The sequence below is a fragment of the Scomber scombrus genome, chromosome 4, assembly GCF_963691925.1.
Source record: "Scomber scombrus chromosome 4, fScoSco1.1, whole genome shotgun sequence".
Lineage (NCBI taxonomy): Eukaryota > Metazoa > Chordata > Actinopteri > Scombriformes > Scombridae > Scomber > Scomber scombrus.
Window position 1 is genome coordinate 1,447,400 of NC_084973.1, and position 16,737 is coordinate 1,464,136.

Sequence of the window (16,737 nt, forward strand, 5' to 3'; positions counted from 1 at the left end):
TTAAAAACAATGTATAATTATTGTAGTGGCACACTTCAACCCACACAGCTTGGTGCAGGTGTGAAATGTCCTTTGATACAGTTAAACACAGCATGTCATCTTAAATGTACTCTCAGCTTTCAATCAGTGTCTTTTATTCTGAAACATCACACTGACCTGGACCTACATCATAGTTTGGTGGAGTACAAAAACTCAACCACAACATAAAGTGTTTCCCACACACAGGTTTCTGTCAGGTCATATTGTTAGGTTCTAAGTATGAGGTCAACATTACTTTAGTTATTGGATTCAATTTGAGGATTTATTGACACTCTGAGGTGTCCATAGCTCTCTGATTATGGATATATAGATACATATATTACATATACATATGTTATAATAAAGTTCACAAACAAATGATTGGTTGTTTGGTGGGTGTGGTCAGCATTCAGTGACTCACCATCATTATCAGAGTCGGAGTCTGCAAGAGGGGGGATGCGGACCAGGATCTGGCGGCTGTCTCTCTGGACCACCAGCTGCAACTTCCCTCTCGACTTCTCTATCAGCTTCCCAGCATCGTGCAGAGAGAGGTTCTCTGTCACCGTCCCATTGATCTGCACACGCACACACGCGCACACACACACACACACACACACACACACACACACACACACACACACACACACACACACACACACACACACACACAGTATTACGATTTAGTATTTTTTAGATTGTTTCTTGTATGTGATATTTAATCATTTATAATTTATATACCTATTTTCAATATTCAAATCCCAATGAGGCTTTTTTTGTTTTTAAACATAAATGAAAATATTAATATTACTCAAATAAAATAAGATCATGGTGTTTTGTGTAAAATGAAAAAAGATTTTGATGTTAAACATCATCTGACATCATCATCATCTGATTAATATATCCAATCCATCTGTTGTAAGACACAAAGCACATCTGTAAAATCACTTCATCTGAGAAAGGTTGCATGTTCCTAGTTGAGTAAGTTTTATATATTATATGAATTTTAACACAGTAATCAACAATAAGATCAGCCTGACATAAAAAGGTTTTCAACACAAACTAAAATATTATTTTTTAATATAAATATGAATACTAATTCACTGAATGAATGAATGAATCTTTATTGTCATTATACAAAATGCATAATGAAACTGTTCGACTTTCTATGTGTAAGAAAAATCAAAAATTTAAAAGGCACACGTCAAATACAAATACAAGACATCTCTAAAAAGTGAAGAGCAGCAGCAGAAGTGCATGTAGTGCATGTTAGTGCATGTAGTGCATGTTAGTGCATGTAGTGCATGTTAGTGCATGTTTAACACAGTCTGTTATGGTGGAAGTGGGACAATCAAGGCCACAGCTCTGCAATAATAAATGTTTGATCATTAATTATACAGAAATCAATACTCAACTATTACTTAAATGATAAAGGCTCCACTAAACATTTTGTCTTGTCATTAAAATGATGACCTCATCACAGGTTAGGGCCTTCAGGATAACAAATTGTTCAGAGTGACTTTCCTCATTAGAAGGAAGCCAGGTACGCTCAAAGATACAACACTATCTAATATTTCACAAGCTAATAAGAATACATTCTAGTTTGTGTTTTTTTTATTCCTTTAATCATCTAGTGACCCTTTCATATACGAGGAGGGTCCTGGGTGACTTGGCTGTGATAGATGTGTGTGTGTGTGTGTGTGTGTGTGTGTGTGTGTGTTTGTGTGTGTGTGTGTGTGTGTGTGTGTGTGTGTGTGTGTGTGTGTGTGTGTGTGTGTGTGTGTGTGTGTGTGTGTGTGTGTGTGTGCACACACACCTTGAGAATGATGTCTCCCTCCTGCAGGTTCCCATCCTTGGCAGCCAGGCCTGTGCTGGTCATCTGTTTGATGAAGATCTGACTCCCTAGACGTAGACCGTACTCTAGAGAAGCACACAACACACCACAGTCAATGTAAACACAGCTGGGACTGACAGAGGATCATTCATGTTATGGTTTCCCTATGAAAACTACATCTTTATTTCAATTCAAAGTGATAATATTATGATTTTCATGGTGTCCACAGTCATGCAGCTCTTTTTAATACATTACATTGTACATACAATACATACTTTTTTAATAGGTTTTTTAAATGTATGTGTAAACGGACCATGTACAATATTAATTCATTCATTAGTTTGCATTTGATGTTCTGTACCAGAGTTAGAATACAGCTAATTCACATCTGCAGTCCCTTGGCAGGTCACAAGTAAAACATAACAAAATTAAACAGCAGTACACACACACACACACACACACACACACACACACACACACACACACACACACACACACACACACACACTACTGAGTTGTGGCCTTCAGTCAAAATGTATGATGAATGATGAAAGGGTATAACACAATCTTTCATTGAGGATATTCATGTGGACTTTATGGACTCTTCAGAGCGAAAGTCAACAAAGTCTCTTAAATGGAGGAGGGGCCAGACCATTTAAGCTTTTGTACATAAGACAAAAGTTCAAAAATAATCTAAAATTCTCAAAACTAAGAGGATGATGCTTTTCCAGTATTCCACAGTGATGAAATTGCATTGATTTGTTGTTTGTACAGAGACTGCAGAGGTTGAATGACTGTTTCCCCAGCTTGCCCCCAGCATGTGATGCAATATAACATGTGGGAAAGGATCATAGAGTGCATGAAGGTCTTGGCTGCATCCGTTATGAGACAGTTTTTAATATTTCTAAAATTAGTTCAATTGTATTTGAGTTTTTTGAGATTCTTTTTACGTGCATCTTAAAATTAAAGTTAGGACCCAAAGTTACTCTGAGATACTTCAACTCAGTTACTATTTGGACTTTCTCAGACTTGATGAAAATGTCAGTATTTATGGTTTGTATATTGGTTTGGAAGGAAAACATGCCTTTTGTATTACTTATGTTAAGGCTAATTTGCTTGGCTGCTAATTCACTATGATGACTGGTGTGTTGTACCTTCGTTGGGTCTGTTCTTCACCAGCAGGACATTGACAGGTTTCTCCAGTGGCTCCAGCTCTCTGGATGGTTCTGGAGATGGAGGATCATCATGAAGCTGGTCCCTGCTCCTGTACCTCCCTCCTCTTCCTCCTCCTCCTTCACCTCGCTCATACTTGTCCTCCAGACGGTAGCTGTCCCTGGGGCTGCCTCCTCTGCTGTGTAACTTCTGACGGTCTGCGCTGGTGTCCAGGGCTCGCCCCCGGCTCCCCTCCCTCCTGGATCGGTCGGGGCTGGGCGAGGATCTCTCCTGGCTCCTCCCGCGGCTCCTACCCGTCTGGTTATAGTCCCGTCCTCCTCTGTAGTCAGGCTCCAGGTACGCTTTGCTTTCAGAGGTGTGGTCCCGGCCTTCATCGCGGTACCAGCCGTTGTCATTGTCAGCATCGTAGTAGTGAGTGGAGGGGGAGTAGTCCCGACTGTCTGAGCCTGGGGAGGGGGGCGGCTTCAGGGAGTGGAGCGCTACCTTACGAGGTCTCTTCACCGTCTGACAGAGAAGAAAAAGAAACAAATAAAAACCTGTTTGGTTCAAGCATCTAGACCAGTGGATCAGTGATGAGCTCTCTCCATCAACACCACCTATCATGTTCCAAACCTTTTCATTTTAATGGGTTTTAAACAATGTTATTTAATATTGTAAATGATATTAGAGTGGATATTGTTACGATAATTGTATCATTCCAGACTGTCATCCTGGTAAATTCAACGTCTAGACTGGATCTCTTTTAATTCTTATCACAACAAACCAACTATCAAATCTGCATTGATACTACGACTGCTCAGAGAGGCAGAAGCTGTACTTGTTAACCATTTATCACCATTAGCTCATATCATCTTTATTTTTGATATGTTTTTCAACATAATAATAATAATATATTTGAAAATGTGTGTGCATTCGGCCTGGTGTAGCTGATAGTTTGGTTTAATTTATTAGGATCAACATTAGCCATTGCACTGGGCAACAGCTGCTCTTCCTGGGCTCCACATTTAACAGAGGAAAAACAATACAGTTACTGTACTAGGAAATAGGTTACTGCCAGACTGTGACAGCTCAGACACAGACCACTAACACTGACCATTGCTCATTTATTTGAATCTGTTAATGCCTTGAAGAATTATAAAAAATATTAAAGTAATTTAGGTAAAGAGGGGTTGCACCTACCCCTCCAACCTAGCTGCTCAGTGTTAGATGTTGCCCTTTATTTTAAAGCACTTTACATTTTAATCTTTTATTAGCACTGTATGTTATTTTAAAGCTAATCATTATTTTATGCTACACTCTCATATTTTATATTGACTGTATTTTAGTCTAACTTTTTGTTTTCTTTCTCTCTTTCTGTACTTTGTTTTCTTTACATTACTGTATAATTCTATTTTCTTTTTTTAATTGTATGTTTTAATGTTTCCAATGTTTACTGTTTTTTTTATTTTCAAGAATATGATGAATAAAACAAGTATGAATGCAGATATTTTATTTTAATTTTTTTTGACACAGACCAAATTTGTACAGCTGCACAAAAATAAAAAAAATATGCCTTTCACTTCCATTTTTGTATGCTATACGGTCACATTAGGAGAAGTCCAACTAATAGAAAAGTATATAGGTTGTTTTTACAGCTCTTAAATGTAAAAAAAATGGTCAAATTCGACCCTGAAAAGTATGCATTCAACTGAAAACTGAAGGTGTAAGTATACTATCTTTCTATTAATACATTTTTTAGAGGGGTCAGAACAGGGTCAGATCTATCAAGTGGTACAATCTGCTGTTTTCTTTTATTAGACACTTCCTTAAACATTTACACAGCAGTTAATGATTGTATCAGTGATCTGTGTACTTTCCTTTCCTTTTATTGTTTTTAAAAAATAGAAATAAAGAAACAGGAAATGTTTTAAGGAATGATTGAGCAGATACAACTATTTTAAAACATTTACATCTGATGCCTGTTATCACATCAGCCAACTAGATAGAAACTAAGAAACATGCTCATGAAGTCTGGACAAAAGTTTAGTTTAGTTTGTTAAAGATATGTATCTGCTTGTGTTGTCCAACATTTCTCTACTTCTGGCTTTGAGTGAAGACAACAGAACAGATTTAACTGACCTGTTTGTTCAGTCATATGAAAAAGCAACTATTAAAAGAAAGATTAAAAAAAGAAACCCGGCTTTAACTGAAAGGTTTCTATTTCTAACTCTCTTAGACAGGAGGGAGAGAGAGAGAGAGAAAGAGAGAGAGAGAGAGAGAGATAGAGAGAGAGAGAGAGAGAGAGAGAGAGATAGACAGAGAGAAAGAGGGAGAGAGAGAGCGAGAGAGAGAAAGAGAGAGAGAGAGAGAGAGAGAGAGAGAGAGAGAGAGAGAGAGAGAGAGAGAGAGAGAGAGAGAGAGAGAGAGAGAGAGAGAGAGAGGGAGCTTCAGTAAAGATGCAGCAGGATGTCGTGAAAGCTGTGATTCAAAGCAGCACGTTAGATTCCCTCCACATGTCAGCCTTTTATATTTAACTGTGTGGACCAGTGAGATTAGTCCAGTATACACACAGGAGAGAACTGCTGCTACTTTTAGAGCTGCAGCAGCGTGAGAGGCAGCCAAGCTGAAACCACACACACACACACACACACACACACACACACACACACACACACACACACACACACACATTCAGCCTACCCCAAACCCTAACACTAACTTTGACCCTAAACAATTCATACCTAACACTAACCTAACTTAACCTCAATTCACATCTCACCCCTAACCTTCACCAGGACTTAACAAATGATTAGGACCAGGTTTTGGTCCCTATGAGGACCCAGACAAGGTCTGTGCTTATACCAGAAACGGTCCCCAAGAGTTAACAAAAAATGCTGACACACACACACACACATACACACATACACACATGCATACACTATGGGCCTGATTTACTAAGATCCCAAATAAAGGGTACTAAATAGTGTGTGCTGTGCTATAGATTGCGTGTTTAGTTAGCGTACGTTTTGCAGGTGATCTACTGAGAATAACTTCAAAATCAGGTGTAACAGGTTCAGACAGACATGTTTATTTATTAATGTATTCAAAAAATGTTTGATTCCACATCTAATCTGTCACAAAGACTATGTGCTGCATGATGAATAGACTATAGTTATATCAACATTTAAAACATACAGCCTACAGTTTACTTAGTTTATTGTTTTAAGGCATCATATCATATCCATACAGCAAGGTTCAGTCAGTTAATGTTCATATTTATTAAAAAATCCTCAAGATTCTGATATTTTATGTACTTTCATATGAACATATTTTCTTATAATGACTTGATGATATTTTTATTAGTATAATATTAGCTTGTCTAGTGACTGTCCAGAGTCTCTCACATCCACCTATAGGATGCATACAGCCAGCCCTGAGGTGGACCAGCACAGCAACGATTCCCTGAAAGTCTAATGACATCACACCCCCAAACTTCCCTTCTACACATGCACATACATACACACACAGAGATAGATGTACAAGACCTCAATCCACATATATGAGTCATTAACACCCTGCATGTTGCCACTGTGGTTGTGTGTGTGTGTGTGTGTGTGTGTGTGTGTGTGTGTGTGTGTGTGCAGTGGGTCACAACATCACAGCGCTGACCCCAGTCACAGTTACACACACACACACACACACACACACACACACACACACACACACACACACACACACACTATGAGAGCTTGCATCTCTCTGCAGTGTGTTTGTGTTAGCAGCTCTGCAGTGATGACTCAGTGACCTGCCTCTCAGCTGCTCCATCAGTACGGTGCTTTAATGACACAGCAGCATCACTCACAGTCACAACCATCTTATCAAAGACATACAATTAATGTTCTGAAAGTGTGCTCCCTGCAACAGTACAGAAAAAAAAAGATAATTCTGTTAAAGCTGAAACTCTTCACCAGCTGCAATACTCATTCTCAGATGTAACAGTTTGACAGAAGCCAAGAGGTGGTGTACATCTGGCAGTGTTTCCCCTATAACTGTACAGGCCTGACAGGCTGATAGATGTTAATGCCATATATAACTCCAAATATCCATTCATTCAGAAATCAATAGTGTTTGGGAGCTTCTGTGCTGTGCTGTTCTGAATGGTGAGTCACACTGTGTTGTTGCCTGGGAAACTATTGGCAGTGTAGCTCTTTTAGGAATAGGGCGGTGTGTAATATATGTGTGTGTGTGGTTGGGTGACAGTGAAAGTGAGCAGAGGAAAAGGTTAGCAGTAAATACACAGAACAGACTACAGTGTTTCAGTTCAGAAATGCTGCAGCTTCTCATCTGTTGTTTAACCAACAGCTGGAAAAGTGAAGAGAGTTAGTCACATCTCAAGTATTTATTCTAATTAGTATTTTTAAAAGACACCTTTTAACAGGTTTGAACTTATTACAATGGTTGCTGCTGTGTTCCTGCTGCTTTGCACAATTGTCAGTCGTGTATATTTTTTATGTTGTGTAGTGTTGGTGTATGTTTTTAATGTCTTCATGATACGATGTGTATTGCTTGTATTTTAATGTATTGGAGGAAGCCAAAGACAATGTCCACTAAGGTGGATAATGAAGTCAATTCAATTCAATTCAATCTTTTAATTCTAACTCATGCCCTGCCCAAAAGCTAACACTGTACTTTGAGTCTCCAGATTTAGCACTCAGTATACAAACAGTTAATAAATGCTTCTTAACACGCTAAAAGGTAGCTGTACATGAGTAAACACAATGATAAAATGTCCTTACGGCTTATAATTACATTAGTCATTATTAGTGGTGATAGAAGTAAAACCACTGTGTAATAAATCATTTATTAAATGTTAATATACTGCTTATAAATGTTAAATAGGGGGACTTGAAGTAAAGTTATTGAAAAAAACAAATGATAAGAAAACAGAAAATGGAGAGTTTGGGTAAAGGAGGGAAACTGAAGGTGAGTGGGAGGATGAAATGTTCAACTGATTACACACACACACACACACACACACACACACACATACACACACACACACACACACACACACACACACACACACACACACACACACACACACAGCACAGAAGGAAGGTGCTGAGGATGATGATTCTGATCATATTCATCCACACTCAGGAGCTTGGGGAGGAGCATGTGAAGTGGAACAGAATACGAATGAGAGTTTAGCTCTGCGGTAATATATCAGATGAGCTGGACCAGCTGTACAGATCCATCAGGCTGATTAAATTCTGCACATGTAGAACCCCACCCTGACAACATGGATTTGTGAATGTGAGAATGTCTGTCCTGAACAAAAAAATCATGTTCAAACTGTTTTTTCTGTTGTTTTTTTTTTTTTAACACTGTGATCATTATAAGTGAGTCCCTGAGCAGTGTGAGCATCTGAATGCATTGGTATACCTCTGCACAGCACACTGTCATGTCCTTTGTGTGGGGGTTCATACTCACTATCTTGGCCACTTTGCCACATTTACGGAGGGACTGCACGGCGAAGGAATGAGGCACATTGTCCATGGAGATGGAGTTGACAAGAATGACACGATCATTCTCACTGGACACAAAAGAAACACACAAATAATAGAAGATAATGGTGAGAACAGAACTAAAATCATAAAGTCATACAGTCATAGTACATGATTCACAAAGAACACAATTTTGGCTTGAGTCAATTCATCAAACTAATATTAAGTAAAGTTATTGACTCATGGTTTTATTGTTTATTGTATATAGTATTTTATTTTATTTTATCACTTATTACAAGAATACTGTTGTGTCAATTTTGAATTTCCCCCTAGTGGGATCAACAGAGTTTTACCTTTACCCAGTTCCTTACCCTTACATATTATACATATGAACTTTGGATCATATAAAACAGTTAGAGAGCAGCATGTTTGGAATTGACTCACAGTATGTTAAGCACATATACATTTCATCAGAGCTTTGATTGAAAGGAGAGTTAAGTAGAGGATGGCTTCACACTCCCCACTGAGGAGGCTTTTGGTCACTGTTGGACAGACTTACAAGAGTAATCCGTCTGCTGGTCCTCCCTGCAGCACGTCAGAGACGATGATTGACGTCTCACCGTTATCCACGTTGGGGTTGTCATGGCCACCTGACACGGCGATTCCAAAACCCATCTTAGAGTCCTGCAGAAGAACAAAGATCATCAGTTAGTGTATAAAGCACACTTAAGACAGAGTGTGAGTCACAGTAACACTGAGCCGCACTGAGGTTAGAACGTCGTCTGCTGTCATTCACTTTCCAGCAGACAGGTACAGCACATGCTAATGCTGCACTTTTCAGACTATGATATGTGTTGGGTTAGTTCTGTGTTGCTTGCAAAATATACTGAATCTGAAGACTGCTTCCTGAAAACTACATTTATATACGCCTACATGTTTTTGTTTGATGTGTTTTTATAGGAAACCACATCTTGTATATGTAGGTGGATGTAACAAGGTGTGATGTAACCCATTGGTTTCACTGGAGCCAGTTTGAAGTTCAGAGTTGCTACTTATGGTTGGTGCCATCTTTTTTTATTTGGAGCCAACATGCTCTGCTACCTAAGACTGAAGCTAATGCTGCACACTTGGGCCAAGATTAGCTACTTTAGCTAAACTGTGCTAACAAGGCGGGGAATCATAATCAAGTAACATTAAACTTAGTGAAATATTGTGACAATAGTCACAGTGTGTGACTCAGTGTGAGTCCCAGAGCCGGGGGAGAACAGCTGGTTAGCCAATTGTCAATCACAGCTGTCAGTCAACACCCACACAGCAGACATCAAAGCTACTAGAAGTCTTCAAATCTTATTAACAGAGCAATCATTTCCAAAATGATGACCAGCACACTTATTAAAGGGCTGAGTTTAGAGATTGAGACTAGAATGACTGATTGAAAAACAAATGAGTAGTATTACTCAGTAGTAGACTTCTTAAGGTACTTCTGCACTGGCTTCAGCCTCACACAATGGTACTTGCTATTCAATCAATCAATCAACCTTTATTTAAATAGCACCAAACCACAACAAAAGTTACCTCTAGGCACTTTTCACATAGCAGGTCTAAACTGTACTTTTTCATTTAATTAAAGAGACTCAACATTCCCACATGAGCTGCACTTGGTGACACAGACCATAAAAAACTCCCTTTTAACAGGAAGAAATCTCAAGCAGAACTGGACTGTAGTTGAGCTGCCCTCTGACTACTATTGGAAGGGTGGAGGTGGTTGGCTGTATGGACTGGACTTAGCATTCTGTGTCCCACATGTGCTCAGGTTTAGGCTACTTTAAAAAAAACCCACAAATGACGTGAGGTAAAGATTTTTTGGTTTAACAATGAAAGATCAGGATGTTTCTAATGTGACAACAAACTCTGTCTAAACCTAACCCTGTGTTTTGAGTTGAGGATGTGACTGATGTGACAGTAAACTATTGACTGCAAAGTTCAGAGAGGAGAGGCAGCCTGAGGGGGATGGGGGGGTTGAGGCGGGGGGGTTGCCGGGGTTAGGGCAGGTCTATTTTTAGAACAATGTTCATTTTCACTGCTGAAGTCTATTCTAGCAGACATAATGTTCATCTCCGTCTTCGGAGGATGTTTTGATGGTCTGTAATTGAGAAGCAGAAAGTCATTCTAATTGTTTCATTTGAATTTAGCCTAATATGGATTAAACTTTTTCTATGAGGCATGTACATTTAACAAGGTCAAACCACAACCTCAGTATCCCAGCAGCCACACTTCTTACTTTTGCTATTAATTAGATTGTGAACTGACAGAAGAAAGTGTTGTATAAGATCTGTATAAGAATGTATTTTTCATGATGTAATCTGGATTTAATAACTAAAGACACATTTTTTTTTATATAATTCCAATTATCATTCACCTCCCCATAGACAACCTGAGCACAGGGACAATCACAGGAGCAGTGGTAGTGCAAGTAGAAAAACTAATTGCATTAATTATGGAGTTAATTAAACCTAACTGTTAAACAGGGTTTATTTGATAAGTGTAGTATAAACTTACAGAGAGACTGGGCTTTACTCTTTAGGTAAATGTATAATATATGTTTATGTTATTATTCATATTTTTTCTGCACTTATTTCGATGTGTTTATATTGATGCCACTGAATAGACAATACTGTACATCTGATTGCTCTGGGAGTTATGGGATGTTGTTGACTGTTACTCATTTTAAGCAATGAAGAAGGCAGATGGTCCACATACAGCCTGGTTCTGGCTGAGGTTTCTTTAATATGGGAATTTGGGTCTCTTTAAAATTAAAACCTGAAGAGTACGATTTAGAACCTGATCTATGTGAAAAGTACCTTGAGATGACTTTAGTTGTGATTTGGTGCTATATAAATAAAACTGAATTAAAAAGAAGGTGCAGTGTTGCTGAAACATTGGCAAGTGAAAAAAAGTATGTTATCATAACATAACATGTCCTCCTGCTTTTTAGTTCACATGCAGCAGAAACAGTTTATGACAGTTTGTGACTTCAATGTAAAATGTTGACATCAATCTGAAAAATAACCTAACTAGATAAAGGGTCTTTTATCAAAAACTGTGATGAATGTTGCAAATGTGTGATTAATATTTGGGCTGCAGACTCTTCAAGTTTCTTTCTCTTTAGTTTTCACACATTAGTTTTTTTTTTGTTAATGAATGAACTCACCCGCTGAAGAGTGACTGAGTACTGCTCCCACACCATTTCTTCCATCCCTGAGCTCTGTAGAGAACACACACACAACATAACATGGTTAGCATACACTGTCTGACACATTTCAATACAAGCAGCACAATTCAGTCAGCAGTATTCTATAGATATAAAGACACAGACTGTGATCCTGATGTTACAATATGTTTACCATGAGATGATACCTACTACTGGTATTGGTGTAGGTTATTGAGGTCATAATGAGTGCTGATGGTGTACTGCAGTGCATTATACTGAAAACTGTTCTGAACATTTACCCTAACTCATGTAAGTTTATGGATTTATTTAGACAAAATATTATACACTCCAGTAAATGGTTTACTGGAGTGTATAATATTGTGGAAAAGAGCACTTACTATGACCTCAGTAATAAACATAAAGTGGAATTAGGACTTCTCTGGCATTGTCAACAAAAACTGTAAATGTATGAACTTTGTATTGGAATTTATAACAGAGCTGTTGTATTTAACTGCATTACATTGTACGGCAGTTTCTAATAAAGTGCTCAGTGAGCATTTGTAAGGTGCTTCACTGGGTCTGGAAACTGATATTGAAGTTAAAAAATGAGGTGATCTTCACATGAGGATAAAAAAAGACTGTTCATCTTATTAATAATGTGAGTCCATGGTGTAGAAGTCTAAAACACATCTGAGGCAGTCTGATAGTGTTGGTTCATCCATGTTATAATAAAGCATTTTTAACTCACTATCAGAGTGCTTTGGAGGTTTTTTTAGACTGCTCCACCACACCATGGACTCACATTATTATTAAGCTGGGCAGTCTTTTTAATCCTCAGAAAATGTCATGATAGAGGATTCTATCAACCCCCCCCCCGCCCCCCCTCAGTACACAATCTTATAACTTGACTTTGAAAGACAACTGTCGATATTTATATTCATTAGAATCAGTGCAGATTAATATCTATGGGAATTTCTGATATAATCTTTGACTTCTGGAATCCCCAGAATACAGAAATTGTCACGTACAACTGTTAACAGCACCAAAGAAGCAGCGACACAACTACACACTCATTTGTAAGCAGTGAAATATACATCACACAAATTCTGTGTACAGTGCAAATATATAACAACAGGCCACTGTGGCTAAGGACACAGTAGTAGAAAGGGGACTAACCCAGATTATCTCTCTCTCTCGCACGCACACACATACCACACACACATACACACACACACACAACAAGGGGCCTGTGTGTGGGAAGTGACCTGAGTGAAAGAACAGTCAGTATCATGTCAATAACAGCAGCACAGCAGCCCTGCATGTCGTCTCACTGCCTGACTGGTGTGTAATTTTAATTGGACAACTATTCCAGCAGACATCTGTCCTCATCCCTTTCCGTCTCTCTCTTCTCTCTCTTCGTCTGTCTGTCTCTCTCTGTCTCTCTCTCAGTTTCTCTCTCTCTCTCTCTCTCAGTTTCTCTCTCATACACACACACACACACATCTGCTCTGATGACACTGATTGGGTCGGGCAGGTCTGCTCAGCTTCAGCTGCTTCTAACAAGAGAGTGCTGAACGAGAGACAAAAGAGGAGGAGAGAGGAAAGCAGAAGGAGGAAACACAGATTATAATAAAGTGTGGCGCCTTCTTTCTTTTTGCTCTCCTATAGTTCAATTTACAGATTTGTTTTTTCTTTCTTTACAGAAAGCTTCTCATAACCCTCAGCAGAAGGAGCAGGAACAACTTTCTATCACACATCTGTGGAAGAATCGAAAAAAAGAAGGATCCACGTTTGTGGGTGTGAAGCTAGAGAGGGACAGTGTCCTTGTCCCTGCACTGTACTGTGTGTTAAGTTAACAAAGAACCTATTAGTATGGATGTATAGTGTAGTAACTATACTACTTTATGTAGAGTTACACATTACAGATCACTCTGCTGATTCACAGTCTGATGCACATTATTAGTCTCTACACTAATTCACATTCATAAATTCCCCATCAGTCATTAATACATTTTGAATAATCCTTAATGAAGCTGTCAGGGAGCAAACAGTGTTCTCTATTTCTAAATGAAAAAAAAGACATTCACAATCACTATTTGATCCAGAATATAAAGAATAAAATAATGAATGGTGTTTTTTTCCTTATTTTGTACTTTTGCATAAAACTAAAATGTGTATCAATGTGTATAAAAAAATTAAATTAAATTAAATATTTCCATTTTTTATATACTGTGGATAACATAAAGAAAAGTCCAGCTAAAATGAATGCAACAATGATTTCACTATCACTAGTTAAGCAGATGATTTACCCTCCAAAACATCACAACAAAAAACATGAGCGATGTTTGATAACCAGGGCCTGGTCAAAAGAGAGAGAGGAGCAACCTGTGCACATACAGCTGTACTGTAAGTGAACGCAACATAGAGGTTCTTCAGTTCTTCAGTTGAGTAGCCGACTATTACTACTGACACACATTTAGTAGCCAAGTGTCCAATTAAGTTTGAGTTTTTGTGATTTGGGCAGTATGTGTTCCACAGGTTAGAATACCCACACAGTTCTTTGTACATTGATGTAAAGCTGAGACCTGGACCTTTAATGTTGTATCCATCACTTTATTTCTAATGTAATGTGATGAAGAACAAAACATGTGGAACTGTCTGCACTGTATTTGCTGAAGGCTCTTCTAGATGACAAAACAACTGATGCACAGTAAGTCTGTTGTTTGTTACATCTAAAGAGTTTCATCTAACTCACACAGCAGACATATTTATTACATCTTAGTCCTACAACAAGTAAAGCTGGCTGGAACTCTGGAAGTCTGTACATACATGCAGTTTTAGTGACTTAATATTAATATGTATTGTACATAAGGGTTAAGGCTTGGTGTAGAGTATGCAGTGTGTTGGGATGGTTAGGGTAGGGGTAGGGGTCTTGGGAATACAAATGTGTGTTTGTTTGTACTTTGTTTGTTAACTTCTGCTGCTGCACTTACTCACTTACTGTAGGACATCACAGTTAGAGAAAGCCAGTGTCCCATGAGCCCTGACCCAAAAAGCCTTTCCCTCTGAGTGATGCCACTACTGGGATTTAAGGCAAGATAACTGGGCAGCATTCACACTGTTTACAGCCTAGCTCACTATTAGTTCCTCCAGTATTCATTCTTCAGTGAGTTTCCCCGCTGAGGCAACCAGAAGTACAGCTACTCACTTCATATGGTACAATAAGCATCATTCAAGTGTCATTATAATTATGACTTCTCAGTGTAATAAGCTGCAGTGTCATTAATGACAATGATGAATTCATAGAGACGTGTTCAGACAGTCTACACTCACTCATTCAGAGGTTCATAAGTCATATCCTGTTTAATAAAGCTCATGTTGTGCTTCATCATAGTAACACTAACACTAACTACTCATCACTCCAGTGTGATTGTGTTTGTTTTCTGAGCACATATAAAAGATAAATAACTGCATTTTAAAACTTTTCCATTTTCATCCATTGTTGTTGTTTTGAATCTTTCTAAGTTTGTACTTTGCACAGACTTGTGTTGTTTTCTGGCTCAGAGTGAACATCAGTGGTTCAAACAGCTGCCGTCTGACCAAAAGCTCCACATGTCAAACTCCAGCCAACATGTACGCCTTTATATTCCTTCCATTAACTATTACCAACAACTGGCCCTTCATTTAGATCCAGCTCATTTCAGTCTCTCTAACGTGCACTGAATATTTCTCTTTATAGTTTCCTTTATTTCTAACTGAGTTGGTGCATCTTATCCACACATCCTCCAGTTTAAGGGGAGGAGATTTGTTTGCTACTTGTTGCCACGTGTCACAGCAGAATATCACACACACACACACACACACACACACACACACACACACACACACACACACACACACACACACACACACACACACACACACACACACAATAGTTCAGGATTACATTTTCTTTTTTAAGTAATTCGATTCATTTTAGAGGTAAATTTACAGACTTAATACTAGAGTGATGACGTCATCAGGAATATGAATATATTTTAGAGGAAATTGGCCACTTAAATCCATCAGTAAGGAAAACGTGAAACATTGTTCATTAAGTATCGTGCTAATGACTTCTCAACAGCGGGATGAGCTCGTCTAATCTGACACAGCACATCGTTTGTTACACAGAATCATCCGAAAAGTCGTCTTTGGAAACTGTTCTTTGCAGGCGATTGGATGAACCATTGGTCTATCACCATTTTATTTTGCAAGTCAGTTGGATTAACAACACTGATTGGTCTGAACCACCGTCACACGCACATCTCTTGAAGCCTGATAACATGGATTCTTGTGTGATCTTGTGAATCCAGCTGTCCCACAACGTAAGACAGTGATGGACAGATGGTTCATCCAATCACCTGCCTGTAAAAATCATTTCAATATGTGTCTTTGCTTATTCTATCTACTTGTAATTTTTTCATGTTGAATTTATAATATTTTATTCTATTTATTATTATATTATTCTATATGTATGTATGACTGTGTGTAAGTGTAGGTATGGGTGTACATACTGTATGTATATATATTAGTACTTATATGGTTAATTAGGAGTCATTTGGGAATACTTATTTCTAAATTATGTGGATGTATTTTTTTTCCTTATTGCTGAGACTGTTATGGGGAGATGTCATATAGTATGTTGGGTTAAAAAAAATCAATAACCAAAGCATGAAAAAATGTCATGTAGCTCCCATTTCGCTGGTCAGACACAAAAAACCAACTAAAATATATGAGAATATAATCAGTCATCATATAGCTGATGACTCTATTTAGTTTGTTACAGTCTTCTAGCTGTACAGTGGTGCACAGTGTGTGATGCTGCACATGCTCTATTTACATTCTTAGAATTGATTGATCACACACATATACATTATATATTTAAACAAAGCATATCCTCTTTATGTATATTACAACCTGACAAACCTTCACCTGCCATGAATGTGATCATAGTATCACAGGAATCACAGCGACAGGAC

At 38.3% G+C, this 16,737-nt stretch overlaps 1 protein-coding gene across 1 annotated transcript in view; it reads right to left on the bottom strand.

Moving 5' to 3' along the window:
* LOC133978998 (tight junction protein ZO-2-like) overlaps positions 1 to 16,737 on the bottom strand; it is a 98,239-nt gene that overhangs the window by 43,455 nt on the left and 38,047 nt on the right. The window contains exons 2-7 of the mRNA XM_062417397.1: positions 11,720 to 11,773; positions 9,068 to 9,192; positions 8,495 to 8,597; positions 3,004 to 3,526; positions 1,832 to 1,935; positions 440 to 593 (exon numbers count right to left, since the gene is read on the bottom strand). Of these exons, the coding sequence (XP_062273381.1) occupies positions 440 to 593; positions 1,832 to 1,935; positions 3,004 to 3,526; positions 8,495 to 8,597; positions 9,068 to 9,192; positions 11,720 to 11,773 (1,063 nt within the window). The remainder of the gene's footprint in view (positions 1 to 439; positions 594 to 1,831; positions 1,936 to 3,003; positions 3,527 to 8,494; positions 8,598 to 9,067; positions 9,193 to 11,719; positions 11,774 to 16,737) is intronic.